Source organism: Urocitellus parryii, chromosome 1 (assembly GCF_045843805.1).
Source record: "Urocitellus parryii isolate mUroPar1 chromosome 1, mUroPar1.hap1, whole genome shotgun sequence".
Classification (NCBI taxonomy): domain Eukaryota; kingdom Metazoa; phylum Chordata; class Mammalia; order Rodentia; family Sciuridae; genus Urocitellus; species Urocitellus parryii.
Genome location: NC_135531.1, coordinates 77,443,583 through 77,465,002, shown reverse-complemented (window position 1 = coordinate 77,465,002; position 21,420 = coordinate 77,443,583). Strand labels below are relative to the sequence as shown.

General features: G+C 34.3%; 2 protein-coding genes across 5 annotated transcripts in view; one reads left to right on the top strand and one right to left on the bottom strand.

Moving 5' to 3' along the window:
* The window catches only part of Spata9 (spermatogenesis associated 9), a 28,523-nt gene extending 9,009 nt beyond the window's left edge, over positions 1-19,514 (top strand). Inside the window, exons 3-5 of the mRNA XM_026385912.2 lie at positions 977-1,198; positions 12,299-12,394; positions 17,940-19,514. Coding sequence (XP_026241697.1) covers positions 977-1,198; positions 12,299-12,394; positions 17,940-18,224 — 603 coding nt within the window. The 3' untranslated portion in view covers positions 18,225-19,514. The remainder of the gene's footprint in view (positions 1-976; positions 1,199-12,298; positions 12,395-17,939) is intronic.
* Rfesd (Rieske Fe-S domain containing) overlaps positions 1-21,420 on the bottom strand; it is a 55,358-nt gene that overhangs the window by 22,586 nt on the left and 11,352 nt on the right. For 3 of the 4 annotated variants that reach the window (XM_026385898.2, XM_026385899.2, XM_026385901.2), the window contains one exon: positions 19,648-20,669. The exons of the other annotated variant lie outside the window; for it this stretch is intronic. In XM_026385898.2, the coding sequence (XP_026241683.1) occupies positions 20,406-20,669 (264 nt within the window). In that variant the 3' untranslated portion in view covers positions 19,648-20,405. Of the gene's footprint in view, positions 1-19,647; positions 20,670-21,420 lie in introns of those variants that run through there. 4 annotated transcript variants of the gene reach the window in all.

Genomic DNA, 21,420 nt, shown 5'->3' with positions numbered 1-21,420 from the left:
GCTACAGCAATACATCCTCATTGAGAAGCTAGAACAGCTTTTGTTTACCTCCATTGACAAATGCTGAGCAGTAGTAGAAGTACTGAACTTCAGTGACAAAATAACAAAAATACATTTATTTCAGGATAAAAGAAGGGGCATTGAAAATGGTGTTTGTTATGGGCAAAAAAATCTATTTAAAATATTTTGCATTTCTATATTTAGGCGGAACAAATATTTAGAGGTCCAGAGTTACTTGTTTTTAACCAGTACTTATTAACCAGTACTTTCCCTCCAGTTATATCCTAAAATGCCAAAATAACCCACAAAATTACTTACATGAATAATGGAAACTATATTTGTTTGTTGCCTGGAATGTAGTCTAACCACATTGTAAGTAATTGCCCCATGGTTCACTTACTGGTAGAGCAGAGAAAGAACTATATTATGTAATGCTACAGTTTTTTTCTATCAGAATACTGATAAAATTTTCACAGTATTGAGAGGTAAAATTTTATTAAACTTGCTGATTAGCATGCAGAAATTTATTTTATTTTTCTTTAAATTATACATGTACATATATATTGTATGTATGCTGCATTTCATAATTTAAAAAATTTAAGTGGACTCAAAATATTTATAACTGTTTTGAATAAGTATTATTGTTTGAATAATTCAAATATTGATGTTTGGATAAGGATTCTTGTTTACTTTTGAAATTAATGCAAAAAAGAAAGATATAAACCCAGAGAAAAATGAAAAATATCGATCTTTTAGCTAGTTACTTCATTTCTGGATAGTTTTCCTAAGGAAAAAATATATACATATTGAAGTGTGGGGATATATGTATTGTATGTGAGTATACAATTATTGGATACTAAATATATATACAATATTATGTGTAATGTAGCTATATATTCAGTCTCTGCCAGAAGTGGATTTTAATAATGCATTAGAAAATCACATATCAGTTACTTTTTAAAGGCTTATTTTTCAGAAAAGAGAACCTGTGCAGAAAAAATCCAGAATGGCTATCACTTTAGCCAAGATCAATCGGAGAGCATTAATTCAAGGATTAAACAACATATCCAGATCTTCCCAGTCAGTGGCCAAACTTCTGCATCCTAAGCTTACATGTAGAATTTTGGAGTTAAGGGACATATCTTGTCGTCTGCTGAGAGAAGTTAATGCACCAAGTCAACCAGTATATAACATTCAGGTAAGCACCTACTGCTTTGGCACAAGATTTGGACCTTTGTTAAAGAAACTTCTAAGATCTACAAGCTGTATTTCTGTATCCTCAGGTCATTAAAAAGAAAGATAGCTAAACTTCTTTAAATGTGGAATATTTTAAAAATGAGAATGTAGAGCATTTTGTTGTCTTCCATGTAAAACAGATGTACTTGGATAAGAGAAATAAATGGTTGCTTTTTTTTCAATATAGTGTATTTTCTGGTTTAAATAAGTCTGAAAAGGAGGGGAAGCAATATGGACTTTAAAAAAATTCTTTTTTAGTTGCTGATAGGCCTTTATTTCATTTATTTACTTATATGGGGTGCTGAGAATTGAACTCAGTGCCCCACACATTCTAGGCAAGTGCTTTACCACTGAGCCACAACCCCAGCCCAGCAATGTAGACTTTTTTTCCAAGCTTATTATTTAACTCTATTAAATGGTCCATTTCAATCGATTTCAACCAAATATAAGGATGCAAATTACAATTTCTGTCAAACCTAAAAGAAATTCTACAACAAATCTTTAAAATGGCTGTTTTGTTCTTTCCCCCATGATTTTGTTGTATTTTCAATATAATCTTTACATATATAATATATTGAGTATAACTATAATTTGGATAAGCCCATCAATATTTAAGTAGATTTTGAATTACCCTTTCTACATTGTTTTATTGGGGCTCTGTTTTGTTTTGTTAAGGAAAACAGTTCATAAAACTTTTAAGGAACTATTTCTTTTTTCCTAAACTTTATAGTACAGAACTCTGGGTTTTTCAGTCTGGGCATTGTTCAAAGCATCCTAAATTTTCACTACAAAGGATTAGAATCTTGCAAGTCTGGCCTCTAAACCCCAGGATGAATCATTTGGAACTCTTGTGTTGAAGGGAGAGAAAACAAGGTTCAATAGAGGTTCTCAAATGATGCCTTTGGATCCTGTTTGTCTCTTTCTCTCCATTTCTTGGGTCTACTTGCTCTATGCTGACTGCATTCTTAGAGTGGCATTTTCCTCCATGATTTGCAGCTGTTCCTGGGGTTACGTCCTTCTAGATTTCTTCACAGCAGAAAAGAGAGTCATTAATCCAATGTTCCCAGTAAAGTCCTCAGGTTCATTCTTTGAGAATGACTTATATAGGAGAAATGACTTAGGTCTCAGTGCTCATCTCTAAGCCATAAAATGGGATGCCCTAATTAGTCTATGACCAGATTACCAACTTCATCCCTATATTTGGGATTGGCATCCCATTTCCAGATCATATGATCTGAGATTGATATGGAAAGAATAAATCCACAAATAAAAATCTGGGTTGTTTCAAAAAAAGATGATAAAATGAATGCTGAGTGGTCCAAATCAACAAATAATAATAAAAACATTTTACTTTGTAGGAATCTCTCTTTAATCAAAGAATTTGACATTTCCAAAAATTATCAGATATGTGAGCTATGAACTGCCTGAGGGCAGCATTTATAAAAAAATTCATTTATAATACCTGATATCTAATAAAGTAAAAAAAATGTTTTGTTTTAACCATATGAGTCACTAAGATCTATAAGCTGTATTTCTGTATCCTCAGGTCATCAAAAAGAAAGATAGCTAAACTGTATTATCTTAAATTCTCATTGAAATCACCTTCATATTGAATGTTTTGCTTTGCTGTTTCTTTTCTTGCATTGTCAAACCTATAGATTTTCTAGAGGTTTGATATAAGAAATGTCTTTGGAAAAATATTTCTGTATTTAGTATATGAAATCATATTTTAAAACACTGTCCATTTCGCTGTTCAGAGTCTTCCTTTTTGCTTCTCTGCTAATTCAGAACCATCAAGGATCTGAGATTTTCCATTACTTGCTAATCAATTATCTTGCTACACACACACACACACACACACACACACACACACCAGGCTTAGGTCAGGGACATAGATTGATATTCATGGTAAAAGGATCAGAGCAGTATTTTTTGTTGGTTCCCTATACTCAGTTCCCATAAGGCAGGTTATTTCAAAAGAAAGGAACCTTGAAATCAAGAGACTGTGCACTTTTTAAATTTTTTCTCAGTACTAGGAGTTGAACCCAGGGGTGCTCTATCTACTGAACTAGATCCTCACCTCTTTTCATTTTTTATTTTGAGACAGGGTCTCACTAAGTTGTCCATCCTGGCCTTAAATTGGCTATCCTCCTGCCTCAGCCACCCAAGTCACTGGGATTACAGGCATGTGCCACCATGCCAGGGAACACTCTGAGCTTTTCATGACACATCTGCCCAGCCTTCTCTTTATCTCTCTGTCTCTCTCTCTCCCCTACCCCGAGTGTGATTTTTTATCACCCTAGAATGTAAATGTCTAGGAGAGAAGAAGAGGACTTTGTCTTTAGTGCCAGGTGATGTGTTTGGAGAGAACTTCTCTAGGTCTCTGTACACTTTCTCTAGCTTCCAAGGTTGTTTGCTACTTGAACATGTCCTTTGCTTGGAAGATCAATCTGTACAGGAATGAAACAAATCCATGAGAATATTCTCTCAAAACTCATGAATATTCAGTGGCAAGAAAAAATTATATCTATTGCAGCTGAACTTATGTGCTTCCTTTTATCCGGTGATAAGAACTGAAAAACAACACAATGGGTTTACCTTTTTGTCTTGATTGACAATCAGTTTCTGAGGTAAATTTAAATCTAACTTATTCCTGGAGGCTGAGATGAAAGAGACAGGTTTAGGGACCAACTGGCTTGTCCAAGGTCCATATACTGACTGTGACTATCTCTTGACATCAAAATCAATAACCTATGAGATTTCTTCTCCTTTGCTCTTGTTCTAATCAATCTAGCTTTAATCCCCAAAATTATTATCAATGAAGTATTTCAAAACACACAGAAAGTAATATATCATAAGTCTAACCCAAATTTAAATTGCTGTGGTAATATTTGTCATATTGCCTTTAGATCTCCCCTTAATAAAAATGAATATAACTAACTATAGCTTACTCTCTTCTCTTTGCTTCTCACCAAAGACAATCATTACACTGAAGTTGATGTGAATATGTCCTTACTTCTATATTTTTACTATATATATATATATATATATATATATTCACATTAGATGCATATAGTTTTATTCTATGTATATTTTAAGTTTATATAAATTATACTGTGTCTATCCTTCTGAGACTGTTCTTACTTGACATTGATAAATATGTAGCTAGGGTTTATTTTTAGCTTCTCTCTCTGGTAAGAAAAAAAAAAAGATCCATAGTTCATCTGATACTGGGTTGATGGACAGTTTAGTTTCTAATTTTTTTTCTGTTGAAGACAGTGCTTCAGTGAATATGCTTGCAAATACATGCAAATAAATGTGTGAGACATTCTTCAGGTATATATCTGAAGAGGGATTGCTCCAGGTTTCATTAGCTATTACCAAACTGTATTCAGGGAGGGTGTTCTTTATTGGGAATCCTTCTGATTCCTAATTAGAGGATAATTTCTTCAGTTTTGGAAAATTCTTAGTCATTATTTCTTCAAGTATTGCTTCTTTAGTTTTTTCTTTAATCTCTTCTTATAGAATGGTTATTAAAACATATTTTGGATCTTCTCATTTTATTCTTTATGTGTATTTGCCTTCCTTATGTTTTCCTCTCTCTCTTTTTTAGTTGTAGATGAACAAAATACCTTAATTTTATTTATTTATTTTATGTGATGCTGAGGATCAAACCTAGTACCTTACATATGCTAGGCAAGTGCTGTTCCACTGAGCCACAACCCCAGCCTTCTTTGTCTCTTTTTGATACATCCTTAGTAATTATGCCTAAAATGCTCTTTCATTTAGTGTATTTTTAAAGTTTTTATTTGTTCTTTTTAGTAATCATGAAAATATAATATATTTGACACATCCTACATACATGGAGTATAATTTCCCATTTTTGTGGTTGTACATGTTGTGGAGTTACACTGGTCATGTATTCATATAAGAACATAGGAAAATTACATTGACTCACTCTACCGTCTTCCCTATTTAGTCAGTGTATTTTAATTTTAAAACATTACAATTATCATTTCTACAAGTTCTATTTGGTGTTGCACCTAAAATTTCTGCTTCTTTTATCTTTTTAATGAGTCCTTTACAAGTTTATTCATTTTTTTAAAAAAAGTCTTTAATCATTCTGAACATATTTATTTAGGAATGGTCTTTTACATGGTTTTTCTTTGAAATATTAGGGGTAATGCTAATTTTTCTAACTATGGTGATTTATATTATATCATATATTAGATAATTTACTTATGTTTTATAACTTTTAACTGAACCATCTTCTCCAACAGAGGTTTTTTGTTTTGTCTTTAATAAAAATCCCTTCTGTATTTACTGGTGGAACCAACCATCCCTTTAGAGGAATTTTGCTTTGTTTCCAAGGGTATCAGCAATCTGGGAGCAAGCTTTATTCTTTTTTTCAGCTTAGATTTTCCTGCTGAAAGGGTAAATTCAGATCCCTTTGTAAGGTCAGTCTTAGGGTTTTAATCTCTCATAGGAGAATTCCAGTCCCAGGTGGAGAACTTTGCTTTGAGTCTCAATTTCACTGAAATTGAAGCTCCGCAAAGGCCCAATTTTCACTTCATCTCCAGTCTTTGTATTAGAACTCAGGCATCCAATCATTATCTCAGGGTCCAATAACATCCCAGAGTTTCTGAAGTATAAACTCATACACTTGCTTCTCTGGCTTTTAGTTCCATCTTTGTTCCTGGCACAGGGAACTTCTCTTTCTTTTTTTGTAAAATCATTCTTATGCTAAATATTTTGAGTTTCATTTTATATGGAATTTCTCAGTGTTTTTGTGCAAGTGGTTCTCAGTCTGCCATGTTGATGGAATCAGCTGGCCTTTAGCTTTACTTAATATTTTCCTTCACAAGTTTTAATATAAGATGGTTAATTTCTTTGGGGAAGTAAGAGAAATATAACTTAACTTTTTATTCATTCAACAATATTTGTTGAAAACATGACATGTAAAATCACTAGTTTTGTTTCTAGGGATTCAGAGACCTCTCTTGCTTGCTCTGTGGACTGTGGGGCTGGTAGGTAAAATAGAAAACAATGTCAGTCAGGTTTAGTAATAAGCATATGATTAAAGGGTGCCAAGTATACAAAGGAAGCATAAAGAAGAGGCCTATGAATCCAAAGTGGTCAGTGTAGGCTTTCTAGAAGATTTGGTATTCTGAAACTTGAAGGAAGAAGAATTTGCAAGTGAAGAAGTAAGTGAATCATTCCAAGAAGAAAATAGTATATATTAAGGTACTGAGGTAACTGAGAGTATGACTTATTTGGAAAACAAATAATTCTATATGGCTGGAGTAAGACAACAAAAGACAATCCCTGGTCAGAGGTTTCAGAGTCCTTGAGGGCTGGGAATGGGGAAGAAGCTTCACTTGAATGATATGTGGTAGTTTGGGTAGAGAAGCAGAATTTCCATTAAGAGGAAACTAAGTTGTAGCAAGGAAGAAAATAACATGTCAAATTTGAAAGGCTCCGTGAGGATAAAAATAGAAGTATGAATATGAATAGAGTGGCCCAGAGAGTCAAAGATACAACAGAGAAACATATGAGATATGAGAAGTGGCAGAAATCAACGGATTGCTCTGTGGATGAAGTGTCTCCATGTTACCAGACTATGCTGTGAGGTGAATGTCACAGTGTGAAGAAGCTACATGACATAGAGTTCAACTCATCCAGAGTAGGTTCCAGCATGAATTCCTTTAAGAATTCCTAGGTTGCCTGTATCAAGGTGGAGCTTGGTGTTATAGGAAATTAAAAAGAAGAAAGAGCTGGAATTGCTTTCTATGCAAAGGGTGGTATTTGTGAATGCATGGGGGATAACATTTTATGAAAACTTGCTTGTAGGAAGGTACATGGCCTAATAACCCATCTGAAAGTATATTCTAAAGATCTTCTTCAAGTGATCTGTCTGGTCACTGGTCTGAGGGTGATGCATTCACACCTAGAACAACTTAAATGGTTCTACCAGTACTGTCTTATAGATCACTTTCCTTAAGAACATGGAAATAAAGAGGCATTTTTATTAGAATACTGACAATAACCAGAATAGTGTTTTAGCCTTTTGACATAGGGAAATCTGAGATGATGCATATAGTAATGGTCTCCTCAAGATAATCAGAGAATGGATTCTGTCCCAAGACTCCCTCAACAATCTACCTGGGCCTTTCTGCTTGGATGTTCAGATCTAGACCATGTCCCATATTTCTTAGCATATTGAAGTATGTGCCAAACATGAGCTCCCCCCAAATTTAATTGACACAAGTGACCTAAAGAGATTCCAATGACCTGTTATAACATGAGCACAGAGAATTTGGGTCAGGCTTCTCCTCTGACCATCCAGTTGAAAGAGGCTTTCCTTTGTGGATGCTGAGTCAGGTTGCTTCTCAAACCTCTTCAGGTTCTGCAGTAATAGAACAGCAGCTAGCCTGTGAGGCCTCAGAAATGGAAAAAACTGAGCAGAGAATTCCCTGGAGGTTTCCGACATCCCCAGCACCTATATTTACAGAATGGTGCATCTGCCCAGCTTTAAAAACTGCCTGGCTGAGTGAAGCCTGCAGCTGCTCTCCCTGCAGTGACCTAGATAATCAGCTTTAATGCTGACTTTAGCCAAGACACGTCAGCTCCCAGACATAGTTGTTGATTCTGGCAGACCAATGCCCGGCCACAGGACCAGGAGCTCTTCCTGTGACAGAGTTATCTCTATAAAGCCATCTGAGATGACTGTTTTTATTTTGTGTAGGCATTGTGGAGTGGTATAAGGTATGATATGGGCAAATGTGAAGCAAACCCTCAGCCTTCACAATGCCTGGCAGTTCATTTCATCCCAGTGAACTGGTGATCTCTTTTCAGGAAGGAGGTTAGAAGTTTATATATGAAAGAAAAATAAACCTCTTAAATGGTTCTACTAGTACTGTCTCATAGATCACTTTCCTAAAGAACATGAAGATAAATAAGTACTTTAATTAGGATGCTGACAATAACTAAAGTAGTCTTTCTCATTACTGACATTCCAAGGTAGATTCCAGTTTGGGATATTTCTAAATCATACAAATATTAGGAACTTCTGTGCATCCTTAATGGGACTGCCATGAGTCTAACTTGGCTAGTATGATTCAGACCTGGGAAAAAAGATATTTCCTAGAAAGTAGGACCTCTCCAAGTGTACCAAGAAGTTGGGACATTTGACCTTTACAGGACCACCTGATTAAAAGCATGCTCAAAAACAAGGTTCTACAGGGTGTTAATACTGAGCTAAACAAAGTCAAACAGCTTTCTTCACTGTGAACTGCTAGGAATCTTGCCTCTGGTCTTGGGTGTTCTGAGGTCGCTAAACAAAGACATGATCATGAAGCTTTTGCAACTTAATAGGAAACATCCGTGCCCCCATACTTTATCTATTAACAGCAGTCAGTGTTCTTGCAATGTTTGTTGGTAAATAATCAAGCTAGAGTTTCTCTAAACCTCTCCTTGTATAGCTCATCAAGGTGATTTTGGACACAATCTAAGTCAGGCCTGGTAATTCTCTAACCTTTAGATCATGTATATGTGGATCTTTATTTTCTTTATTTTTTCAACTTTCTTGTAATTTATGTCATTATTAGTAAAAAACCAAAAACGAACACAGATACTTTTTTTATGAAATGAGGCAGTCAAAATTATATGGAAGAAGTTTATAGGTTGAAAAAATTTTAATATATACATTTTTTTAACATATATGCCTATTGTATATGTTAATGTTCCCAAATAAGAAGAAGAAAAGAAGAGGAGGAGGAGGAGGACCACAACAATGACATATGTACATAACATTGATACTAAGATATTTTTAACTCACATATGCAAATAAAATGAAATTAATATAACACGGTTAAGAGGAAAAAAATTTAAATAAGCCAAGACAATTTAAATAAAGATTCCCATTTACCAAAATTCTCCTGTTTATTTATCTCAGTTTTGACCATATACTATTCCTACTAAAAGCAAGCCAAAATGAAACAGGATGGTTTATAATATGAAAAATATGTACTGCAAGTCATAAAATTGAAAAATGGCTACTTGCCAGTAGACACATAAATTTTGGAGGAAATACATTTTCTACAAGAATGATTTGTTGCAGAAATAGAAAGTATTTGTTAAAAGCAATAAAATAGTGGAAAAAAATGACCCTTAGGCAATATACAGATAAATTGTTCAGAAGCATAACATATATTGTTTTCATAATTTATTTTGAAACTAATCAATTTTAATTACTTATAAAGACTGAATCTGAGAAAGATGTAGCAAAACAGAGAGAAAGAGTAATTTCTCATGCAGACCCACTTTTACTTAATTGCATATGGCCTACTGTCAAATATGGACAGCATTCATATGAATCTTCACACTGTGAAGAAGCCTTTTGTAGGGGTGTGTCTGTTTTTCTTTCTCCTGAAAAGTCTGCTCTCTACTTGTATGCTTGTCTCCTTGTACAGTCTTACTGTTAGATTCAGAGGCATTCTGTCATTTTGGTTCTTCCAGCAAGAAGGAAAAAGCAACTCCTACTTCATTTCCTGGAAACTTTGCTGAAGCTAGGAACTCTGGGAAATTTTCCAAGTTGACTTATACAGGGAGTCATACCTACCCCTATATCTAGGAGTTAGTATGGCCTGAAGAGAAAGGAAGAAGAAAGGAAACAGGCTCTCTGTAACACTCTCCGCTAATAGGCAGGTGGTATTCTTGGTTTCAGCATTCCATAAACCACATAAGAGGGAGGCAAGAAGACTGTGATAAACAATTTTATTCTTCATTTAATAATGGTAGCAGTAAGCAAAAACTTACTATATAAACACTATAACAGGATGCAAAGTTCACTTATATTTTAATTGTTTCATTTGTAAAAAAATACCATATGCTCTTTCAATTTAACTAAAAAAAAAAAAAACAGAAAACAAAGAATTTAATCTCTGAACCTGTGTTACCCTTTCATAGATTTGTTGATAAAATGAGGCAGTGCAAGTAAAGCTGTAGGATAGAACCTGGTGTATGAGTGTTCTGTAAATGTTAAGACTACAAAGCTATATGACTAAATCATAAAAGCTATCAAAATTTTGTTACACTTCTGTCCAGATTTTTTCTATGCAAAGTTGTTTATTTTATCATAAAAATACTAGACATGATTCTTGAACTTTTAAATTGAAATATGGAGAATAAATGCAAATCACTATGCATACAGCTCAATGCATTTTCATAAACTAAACACAATCTACAGTTCAAGTCACCCATAACAACCTCCCACCAAAATCTCATACTGCCTTCCAGTCACTAATCTCACTCTTGATGGGAATACCCATTTTCTTGACATCGTACAGATTAATTTGACTTATTTTTGTTTGGAATTGAATAATTTCTTAGGCTTATGATTTTGAACTTAACTCTTTCCCATCTCTTAAGGTACTAATAATATTAATCATGTCTACCAAGCTCCTTATTGCTACTCATACATAGGTATCCTGCTAAGCACTTTATAAGCATTTTCTTATTTAACAGCAAACCCATGAGATAAATATTAGCTATTACAATACAGTCCCTTTCCATTCTTCATAAGCAGTAAATTCCAAGGCAATACAACTGTGTTGGCAACACAACTTAATGATCAGATGAAGGGTTCAGACCCTGGAATGGGATTCCTGGCTTAAATCTAACTTTACTACTTGCCAACTATATTACCTATTTCTCTTTTTTCTTTTTGTGGAATAATAATAATAATAACAACAACAACTTTGTAGGATTGTTTCAAGAATTAAAGAGAACATTTATGAAGCACATAGTTCATTTTTTTAAAGACCTACTTGCTTTCGTGTTTTTTATTAATTATTTTAATCGGGTATATTTGACAGCAGAATGCATTTTGATTCATTGTACACCATTGCAGCAAAACTTTTCATTTCTATGGTTGTACACAAAAGTGTCACATCATAGGTGCAGTCTTACATGTACCTAGAGTAATAATGTCCATCTCATTCCACCATCTTTCCTGCCCCCATACCCTTTCCCTTCCCCTCCTTCCCCTTTGCCCAATCAGAGTTCCTCCATTTTTCCCATGCCCCTCCCTTCCCCCATTTTGCATCAGCATCCACTAATCACAGAGAACATTCCATCTTTGGCTTTTTGGGATTGGCTTACTTCACTTTCAATGCTATAAATAACTTTTTAACAAACATGGTACACACTGTTCTTTCGAGTTTGTGTGCATTTTCTACTGTGAATTTACATGATTTTATTAGCCACAGTCTGTACCTTTTGGGAGTTCATCGAAACCACTGAGTGGCTTGGCTCTTGCTTCGGAGGAACATGGCTAACTGCCACCTCACTGCTGAGCGGGAAGGGAATGTTTTCCTAATGTTTTCATTTCATAGCCTGCTCAAGAACACAGAGGTGGCCTGTAAGATAATATAGTTCCCATAAACTGAATATGTTATACTGATATGTTTAAAGTAGGGACATCTAGTACCAGAAACTAGAAAAAACTGAGAGGCAAATTCATTACTGGCTGGCATAACCTTCGAAATAGCAAGCTGGATATAACAGAGGGTTTCCTGAAGCTTAATGACCATCTAAAGTCAGTGCTGGCCTTTAGCAGTCTCATGATTAACATATCCAAGCAGATCATTAATCTCCGGGAAATGCTTAGTATTTTGATTGCTGTTTGCTTCACTGAGGTTGTGAATAATTTAGTAAGGACTGATTATATAAATTTGAACAAAGAAAAGACTGTTTTTTTCAAATATGCACAGCAGCACCTCCTAGTGAGCACAGTTTATAATCATAAAAGGTTTAAAGAATTTCAAAAAATGCAAGATTATAGATTTGTCATAGGTCTTGATTAGTAGAAAGTATTTTCTTGTTAAAAGTTAAAAAAAACTATATATTTTCAAAATGTGGAAATAAGTCCAGATAGTTGCAATGTAGATGACTTTTTTAAAAATAAAAATTTAAATTCTCATTTTGTAATAACATAGTAAAATAGAACACTGAAACATTGGAAATTTTTGTTTTAATAAGAATATCTTTTCTATTTTTGCAGGTCAGAAAGGGTTCTTTGTGTGATATCGTTTCCTTTCCAGCAAAGACTGCTTTAACTAGCATAATATATGCTTCATATGCAGCACTAATTTATTTGGTAAGTTCTATTGGAATCTAGAAATAAATATAACTTATTTTAAGCAATGTTAAAGATAATACTATACAATTGTGTGCTATATGATGTTATCTTTTATGATACTATTCACAAACTAAGGTACCATTCTCTTGTAACACAAAAAATAATTTCATGTTTGATACTTTCTGAGGAGCCAAATGATCCAACAAAAATCAATTTTCTTTAATAACTAAAATTATTGTCAGAAAGTTTATTACTGTTGGAAGGCTTTTGGTCAAGACATTTTAGTTTTTGCTTTCATTTAGCTACATTTGTTCCATTTATTATATCCTATGATAGCTGCGTTCAGCATTCATCATTTTTGAGTCTATGAATTTGGAGAATACAAATATTAGCATATAATATTTTGATGACAAGTGCTGTACATGACAAAAATATTGAAGATTTTATCCATTATAAGGGCTTTATTTTCTGTTAATCAATAGCCATTTATATTTTACTTTAAAAATACTTCTAACAGAGAAAAGTGCACAGCTTGATGAATTATCACAAAATCTATTAATCTATGCAGTAATCAGGTAAAGAAGCAAAACATTACCATCATTCTAGAAATCTCTTTCTTTTACACTTAAAATCATTACCCTTTTTAAAATTTTTCTTTTTACTTGTAGATGAATACAATACCTTTATTTTATTTATTTTTATGTGGTGCTGAGGATGGAACCCAGTGCCTCACACATGCTAGGCAAGCACATTACCACTGAGCCATAACTCCAGCCCCTTCATTACCCTTTTCTATAAAGGCAGCCACTACCATGATAGTTCAGCTTTTAAACTGTAGGTAAATGAAATAATATAGCTTATAATCTTTTGTGTTTGTCTTCTTTTGCTCAGCATCATTGTGAGACTCATTTGTTGTCTGTAGCAATAGTTTGTTCATTGACATTGCCATGTAGTATTCCCTCTATCATCATTATTTTACCACTTCAACTGCTGATGAGCATTTGGAGTATTTCCACTTTGGACTATTATGAATAAGATTACCTTAAATATTATTGTACATATCTTTTGGTGAAATTTTTAGGTCATTGAGTATGCATGTGTTTATCTCTAGTAGGTATTACAAAACAGTTTTCCAAAATAGTTTGTAGCAATTTACACTAATCCTAGCACATTATAAAAATCGTAATTACTTTAGATTACCACAGACACTTGGTATTGTCAATATTTTCCATTTCAGCCATTTCTGTGGGTATGTAGTATTATGTTCATTGTGATTTTAATTTTCATTTCAATGATTTGCATTCATTAAATGGATATTTAGATATCCTCCTTTGTGCATTTCTGTTAAAGTCTCTTTTTCTGTTGAGAGATCAAATTTTTTAAATTATTGATTTGTACTTTAAAAATATATTATAGGAGAAAGTCCTCTTGAGATTATATATGGGCAAATTTCTGTTTTTATCCTGTGACTTGCTTTTTCACTCTCTTACCACTCATTTTCTTCATTTTAATATAGTTCAATTTATTAATGTTTTCCTTTTTGCTAAGACTTTGTATCCTAATTAGAGAATCTCAACTTATACCCAAGGCCACAAAAATATTCTCCTATTGTAGTCTAGAAAATATATTATTTTGCCTTCCACTTTTAGATTTAAAATCCATGTGAAATTGGTTTGAGAAAAGGGCCAAATATTTTTCCCCATGAGTATCCAACTGATTTACCTCAATTTCTCAGAAAACAAAAGTCTTTTTTCTATTGTCCTAGAAGAACCCCCACCCCTTTTTTAAAAATTATAAATCAAGTGTCTTTTTATGTAGGTCTTTTTATAGTTGGCCTGTTTGTCTATTTTTGCACCAATTTAGCACTATATTACAGAGCCTTATATGATGTCTTGATAACCGAATAAGTCCTTCTCCTAATACAGGAACATATGTATCTATTTATTTTGATCTTTAATTTCTCATAATCAATTTATGTTTTGCTGGAATTCTTACATATTTTTATATCAAAACAAATGATATTAATCTTTCCCCCACAATCTATAAATTTATACCTGTCCCAATTAAAATCCAAGCAGTTGTGTGTGTATAAGTTGATTCTAAAATACTTAGGGAAATGCAAAAGGCTAAGAATATCTAAACCTGCACACCCAGCTGCACCCTAGTGGTACATGACAGTAATCCCAGCTACTAGGGAGGCTAATGTAGGAAGATTGCAAATCCAAGGCCAACCTGGGCAACTTTGTGAGACCCTTAAAAAAAAAAAAGTGTTTAAAGGCTGGCAAGGATAGCTCAGTGGTAAAGCACTTACCTAGCAGGCATGAGGTTCAATTCCCAGCACCAAAAAGAAAAAAAAAAAAAAAAACCCCAAGACATTCTTGAAAAACTACAACTTACTTTTAAACATGTTATTTCATGTTTTAAAAAAATCTTGAATGTATCAAATATTTTGCAAATGTTTTATGTTTTTGAGAAGTTCTCAATATCTTAAATATGAATCTTGTATAAAATTGGCATCAATTGAATTAAGATGTAAGTACTCTACAAATATAGTAGGATGGATGAGTATAGGAAAATAACAACTAAACTAAAACCAAAATTAAACTTCAGATTCTCAAAGCCTGTTTGAAACCATCCCAGTTTGTAACACTATAAATTTTACAAGCAAATAATAAAAACCTCTTAGTGAACTGTTAATTGATCAGATAAGCATCCAAGGCCTGAAAGAGGCCAAGGTTGGAATTATGGTTTTAAAAATAAATAACACATGTATTGGAGATTAATACCACATGAGTGGAACCATGCCAAGTGCAAAGAATGCAGTCAATAGAAATGTGGAAAATAGCAACATTTAAGGTGAACTAAGAAGGAATTTATCTATGAAGGAGACAAAAAAGCAACACTCAGAAAAGCAGGAAGAGAATCAGGAAAAAATGGTGTCAAGGAAATAAAGAGACTCAGGAAGGTGTGAATTGTTATCAAATACAAGCAGAAAAGATCAAGTAAAAGAAAGATTTGAAAAGTATATCAGGTCTAGTATTTAAGATGCTAAGCTTAATCATTTTGAGAACTAGTTCAGTGACATTCTGGGATAAGAAAGACAGAAATAAACAGGTTTTAGAGTGAATAGGAGATGATAAAATGGAAACCAAGAACATCAACTGGTTTGACTTAGAGGAGAAAGTTATATAGAAGTCAAGAGAGAGACAGGGCTGCAGGGAATTCCAATTTTAGGATGGAAGATTATTCATGAGTATTGTAGGGGAAGAGCCAGTCAAGAGTGACAGGTTGCACATAAAATCCCAGCAGCTCAGGAGGCTGAAGCAGGAGGATCATGAGTTCAAAACAGGCCTCAGCAACTTCAAGGCACTAAGCAACCCAGTGAGAACCCATCTCTAAATAAAATACAAAATAGGGCTGGAGAGGTGGCTGAGTGGTCTAGTGCCCCTGAGTGCAATCCCGGTACTAGGAAAAAAAAGAGTGACAGGTTGAAGAGAAAAGGAACAACCGACAGAGAAATTGGTAGGGTACAGGTTAAAACAAAGAAAGGCATACTGACCTCAATCAAAACTCGTTTTCTGAGACTGGAGTAAAGTTCCTTAAAATGGGCATAGATATAATTTTGTAGATGATGAAAGAGGGAATATCAAATAAGAGAGAACTTTACAATTTTTTTTTTCACAATACAGCATAGTAAATGATCATATTGGGTTATGTGGATGAGATTATGTGTTGTTAGAAGTGATAGATTTGAAAGTTTCTAGCTCTGGGTTTGGGCACATTCAAAATGCAAGTACCAAAAAATATAAAAATATGTTACTGACATTTAATCATCTTAATTAGAAGTCCGTAGTTAGTTAGGCAGTTCCTAATTTTGTATAGTGGGATCTACAATGCCATCAAGAAACCAGGTGCTCTGGTCTGAATGTGTCCTCTGCAAATCTGTATGTTAACCCCCAAGGTTTGATATTAGTAGGTGGGATCTTTGTGAAATTATTAGGCATCATGAATGGGATTAGTGCCCTTATATTATAAAAAGTCCCTGAGAGTTGTCTTTTTCTCTTCTACCATATATACACAGTTAAAAGACACCATCTATGAACAAAGCAGGCCCTCACCAGACAGAATCTGCCTGCCATCACCTTGACCTTGGGCTTTCTAATCTCCAGAACTGATAAATAATCCTATTGTTTATAAGATACTCAGTTTATAATATTTTTGTGATAGCAATATGAACAGATTAAGACATCTAAGTCTTTCTACCTTTTTCTCTAAAAACTGTTTTTAGTCCTTAGGTTTGTTACCTCATGCTCAGGCATCACCTCAATATCAGTGTCTAAAGCTGGAAGGGGAAGATAGAGGCAAAAGACAAAGATCTTTCTCTTTAGGTAGGAGGAAAAACTTCCAAATACCCTTCCTGACCTCTTTCCCAGCAGACATATCATTTTATTTCATTGGCCACACGCTAACTGGAGAAGTGTGGAAAAGCTGTGCTCCTGTGTTCTATAAGAGGCAGGCAGGCAAGTGGGCAGGATCCAGCTGAACTTCTTCAAAGCCTGAGTCTCTCAGCCTTTTTTGCTACTACCTTTTTTTTAATTAGTTGCTCAAAACATTACAATGATCTTGACATATCATACATTTGATTCAAATGGGGTATGAATTCTTATTTTTCCACGTGTACAGATTGCAGTATGACATTGGTTATACAGCCATACTAGTGTCTGTTGTATTCTGCTCCCCTCCCCTCCCATCACCTCTCTCTACCCAATCTACTGTGACACGTTTCTCTCTCTGCTACTGCTACTACCTCTTCAAGAAAACCTTTTGTGTTTATGCTCCGTTATTCCATCTTGAAGCATTTCTTTTGTATAATAAACTAGTTTAAGTTCATGTTTCATAGAAATTTCTATTCTCTTTGCTTGCCTTAACTACTTGACATCATCATCATCATCATTTTCATTGTTAGAAAACTCACAGGGGAAATTTAGTGAATATCCTTCTTAGAGACTCTAATTTTTAAAATTGTTTGAGACATTTCTCCTTGAAGCACTGAATGCCATTTTTTTTTTTAGGTGGAAATTGGGTCATGTGTTTGCTTAGAAATCACTGATTTGCAAGCTTACTAAATTCTTACCAAAATGTTTATGTCCTTCCCATTGTACACACAGGTACAAGCAAAGTCTGGGAGGAAGAAATTAAAACAAAAAGCCAACTTTGAAATGTTTGGGAACAAATTCCATCTCTCAAAAAATGTTTCATTATATTTAGTCAGAAGAATAAAGAAGGGAAACAGCTAATGAATTGAGGGGAAAAAAGATGTAAAGCACATTTTAACTGAAGCATACTAGGTTTTAAATACTCTTTAGAATTTGGTGTTATGTACTTAGAACAGGGAACCAATCTCCCAATACTTACCATATACCAAGTGCTTTCTGAAAGGAAGTTCTGTTTTATTAGAATATGTAGATTATTTATGCTAAATATTTTATTGCCTTTTTTAATCTGTGGTTGTTAGTAGTTTAAAAAGAGACTTCACTTTTCAAAATTTTTGAAAATTATATAGGCAGTCTGCATTAATGCTGTGCTGGAGAAGGTAAAGCACATTTTCCAAGAAGAAGAATCCATAAGGCAAAACACAGAGAGTGAAAATTTTAGAAAAGCCTTTTCAGAGCCTGTGATTTTGGAGCCTGCATTTCCTGAAGGTGAAATCAAAGCAAAACCTTACAGGTCATTGTCGGAGAAGCCAGACAACATTTCAGATCTCCCCAAGCTTCCTGCTAATAAGCAGAGTAATAAGATCCAGGTTTTACATTCGGTGTTTGACCAATCAGCTGAAATAAATGAATGAAGAAATCTAAACACAAACATCACTGCAGAGACCTTGAATTATCTATGAAATGGCACATTTCATCTGACAAAACTAGGAAGCTAGTTTACATATACCAAATGCTCTGCTCTTAAAAAAAAAAAAAAGCTCCAGGGTGAGGATGGGGGATACTACTATGCAACTGTCATTCTCTAGTATTTATATGGTAGAGAAAATAAAATGAATCTTGATGTATAATAAACATATGATTATCAGTATTTTTAATAAACAAAAAATTCTCCTTTTGGTGGGTTATACTTTATACCAAGGTTTATAATATCAGCATATATATAATACTTTTATTAAAGATTTGTTTTTGGTGTCTGAGAGGAAAAAAATTCCCTTTTCAGGGATAATAAAAGGATATTTATTTTCTATCTGAAAGCTTCACAGTTTGAGTCTACCTACCAATTTTTTAATAAACTTACTTGTAAAGTTATGAAAGACTTCCAATTTACAAATGCCATAAAATATTATTTACAAATCTGATAAGATTTCTGTATATGAAGACCCCCTACACACCTTTTTTTGTTTTTTCTTTTTTTAAGAGATTAGGTCTCATAATGTTGCCTAGGCTGGCCACAGACTCCTGCGTCCAGGAATCCTTTTGTCTCAGCCTCTCAAGTAGCTGGGACTATGGGTGCCAGCCATACTGTACCAGGCAATGTTACCTTTTTTTCTGACATAAATTTAGAACCAGAAACCATTATTGCCATTGGCTCCTAAGAACAAATCCTTTTGAAACTGGCCCTGCAAACAAGGCTGATAGTGTTTGCTTGCAGGAGACATTTTGGTTTCTTCTGTGCACTCTTCCCTTACCCCAATGGGGACTGAATCCATGGGTACTCTACCACTGAGCTATATCTTCAGTTCCCCCATCTTTTATATTTTGAGACAGGGTCTCACTAGATTGTCCAGGCTAGCCTCAGACTTGCCATCCTCCTGGCTCAGTCTTCTAAGCAGCTGGGATTACAGGCATGTGCCACCATGCCTGGCTCTTCTGTACATTTTAAATTGTGAACTTGTGATAAGACCTTAGTGGTCATTCAAGGATTTGCACCTGATATAATAGGCTCGGATGAACCCACCTCAGAGATGGTACATTTTCTATACCTGGTGAGTAGCTGCTGTTATAAACAATATATTATATAAACAATATTCATAAAAGCCCCAAACTCTCTTGTTAATAACCTGAGAAGTCAATAACAAATGTATTACTTCGTGGTACCCAGATTTCAACAGGAAACATAATAATATATAGCAAAGGCTATATAATATATATACATACATACATATATACATATATTACTATATATAGTAAGAAGTCTTTTTTACATACCACATTCACTATTTTTACAAATAACCAAGAGGCCAAGTAGGCCCCTTAGAATGTTAAGCATTATATTTGAACTCTTAATTTGATCTTAAATCATGAAGACTACCATGAGACTACCATTGAGACTACCATTGAGACTATTCTACTACTCATTGAGACATTCTTAACAGTACTGAATTCATAAGATACCCATTACATTCTACAATGTGTTGCTGAGTTTTGCATAATTGGCATCCAGAGTGTTATTTTTAATACTTATGCTCTGTTATTCCATCTTGAAGCATAATTGGCATGATTGGCATCCAGAGCGTTATTCTTAATAGAATAGCACTGGACATAAATAATGTAGTTAAATCAGGGTGAACCACCTGTTGTGCACACATGCACAAAGTTTTCTAAAATAAAAAACAAAACAAAACAAAAAAACTTTTATTTAATCTGAGCACAGTGGTGAATGCCTGTAATCCTAGTGGCTAGGGAGGTTGAGGCAGGATCACAAGTTCAAAGCAAGCCTTAGCAATGTAGTGAGGCCCTAAACAACTAATGGTGACCTTGTCTCAAAAAATAAAAAAAGGGATGGAAATATGACTCAGTGTCCCTAGGTTCAATTCACAATACAAAAAAAAAAAATTTTTTTGGATGTATTCTGTTGGTAATACTTAAATCATACAAAATACATGAACTTTTAAACTCTCATAGATATGTGATTTTTAAAGATAAGTAATAATTGTACCTGTGTTGAAAAAAATCATCTTTGGTATGGAAGCAAAGTTATTATAAAAATATTTCCACACATACACAACACTTTTCATTGTCATATATTTTTATCAGGAAGAACTCCGAATTACTTTGAAGTCTCCAGTGGCATAAAAATCAGAGTCACACTTAAAGGGTTCCTTAGAAAGAGTCACATAAATATTCCCATTATCCACTGTCACTCTATGAATCCTTTGCTTTATTCCTTTGGAGCACCACTTGGGTTTTGCTGATGGATCTTTAGGGTTTTTAGACTGGTATAATCCTTCTCCTGTTGCCAAAGTAATTTTGTATTTATGCCAGGGGCAAACTATACATGGTCGTCCATCAAAATCCTGGGGAAAGAAATAACTGATTTAATAGTCTGGACATTTCAAATGTTCATGATAACCTCGGACTTAGTACAGAATATATGCAGAAAAGCTAAGTTAAAGAACAGGTCAGCTTTTATTCCCCCTCCATTTACAAATTTTTCAGCATAAAGCATAACCTAACTGGAGAAGAGTCATTAAGTCCTTTTTGCAGTTGATTAGAAACCCAGTGTGTTAGAGCTCTATCAGAAGATGACTTGCTCAGGCAAATTATACCAAGACTGCAGCATTGTTATCTGTCAATGTCATCTCTACAGAAGTGGGGGAAAGGCTTCCAGCACTTCTGAAGGAACTTTCAGTAGCTGCAGGAAGAACTGTAAGTTCCAGATATGAATTCAGGAGGAGTTATTAAAAGCAGGAGTGCAAATGTTAATTGAAAAGCAATTTGTGATTCCAACTTTGTAACTGTGTCTTAGTGAGGTTCTTCTCAAACTTGAAGGAGAATGGGAATCATCTGGGTCTTGTTTAAATGCAGTGCTGTTTAAGTTCAGAAAGCTTACAGCATTGGTGCAATATTCTCCATGCCAATATGCTCCAAGAATCTGGGCTGTGGATCACACTTTGGATAGCAAGGTCTTAAAGCTCTCATTATGAACTGAACTGGGGGAAATTCTGACATTATGATAAGTAGGTGCTTACATTTTTCCTCTACACAAAATTTAGAAATACTGATTTTTTCCCCCTCATAGCACCGTCAGCAGACACATTTTCATAA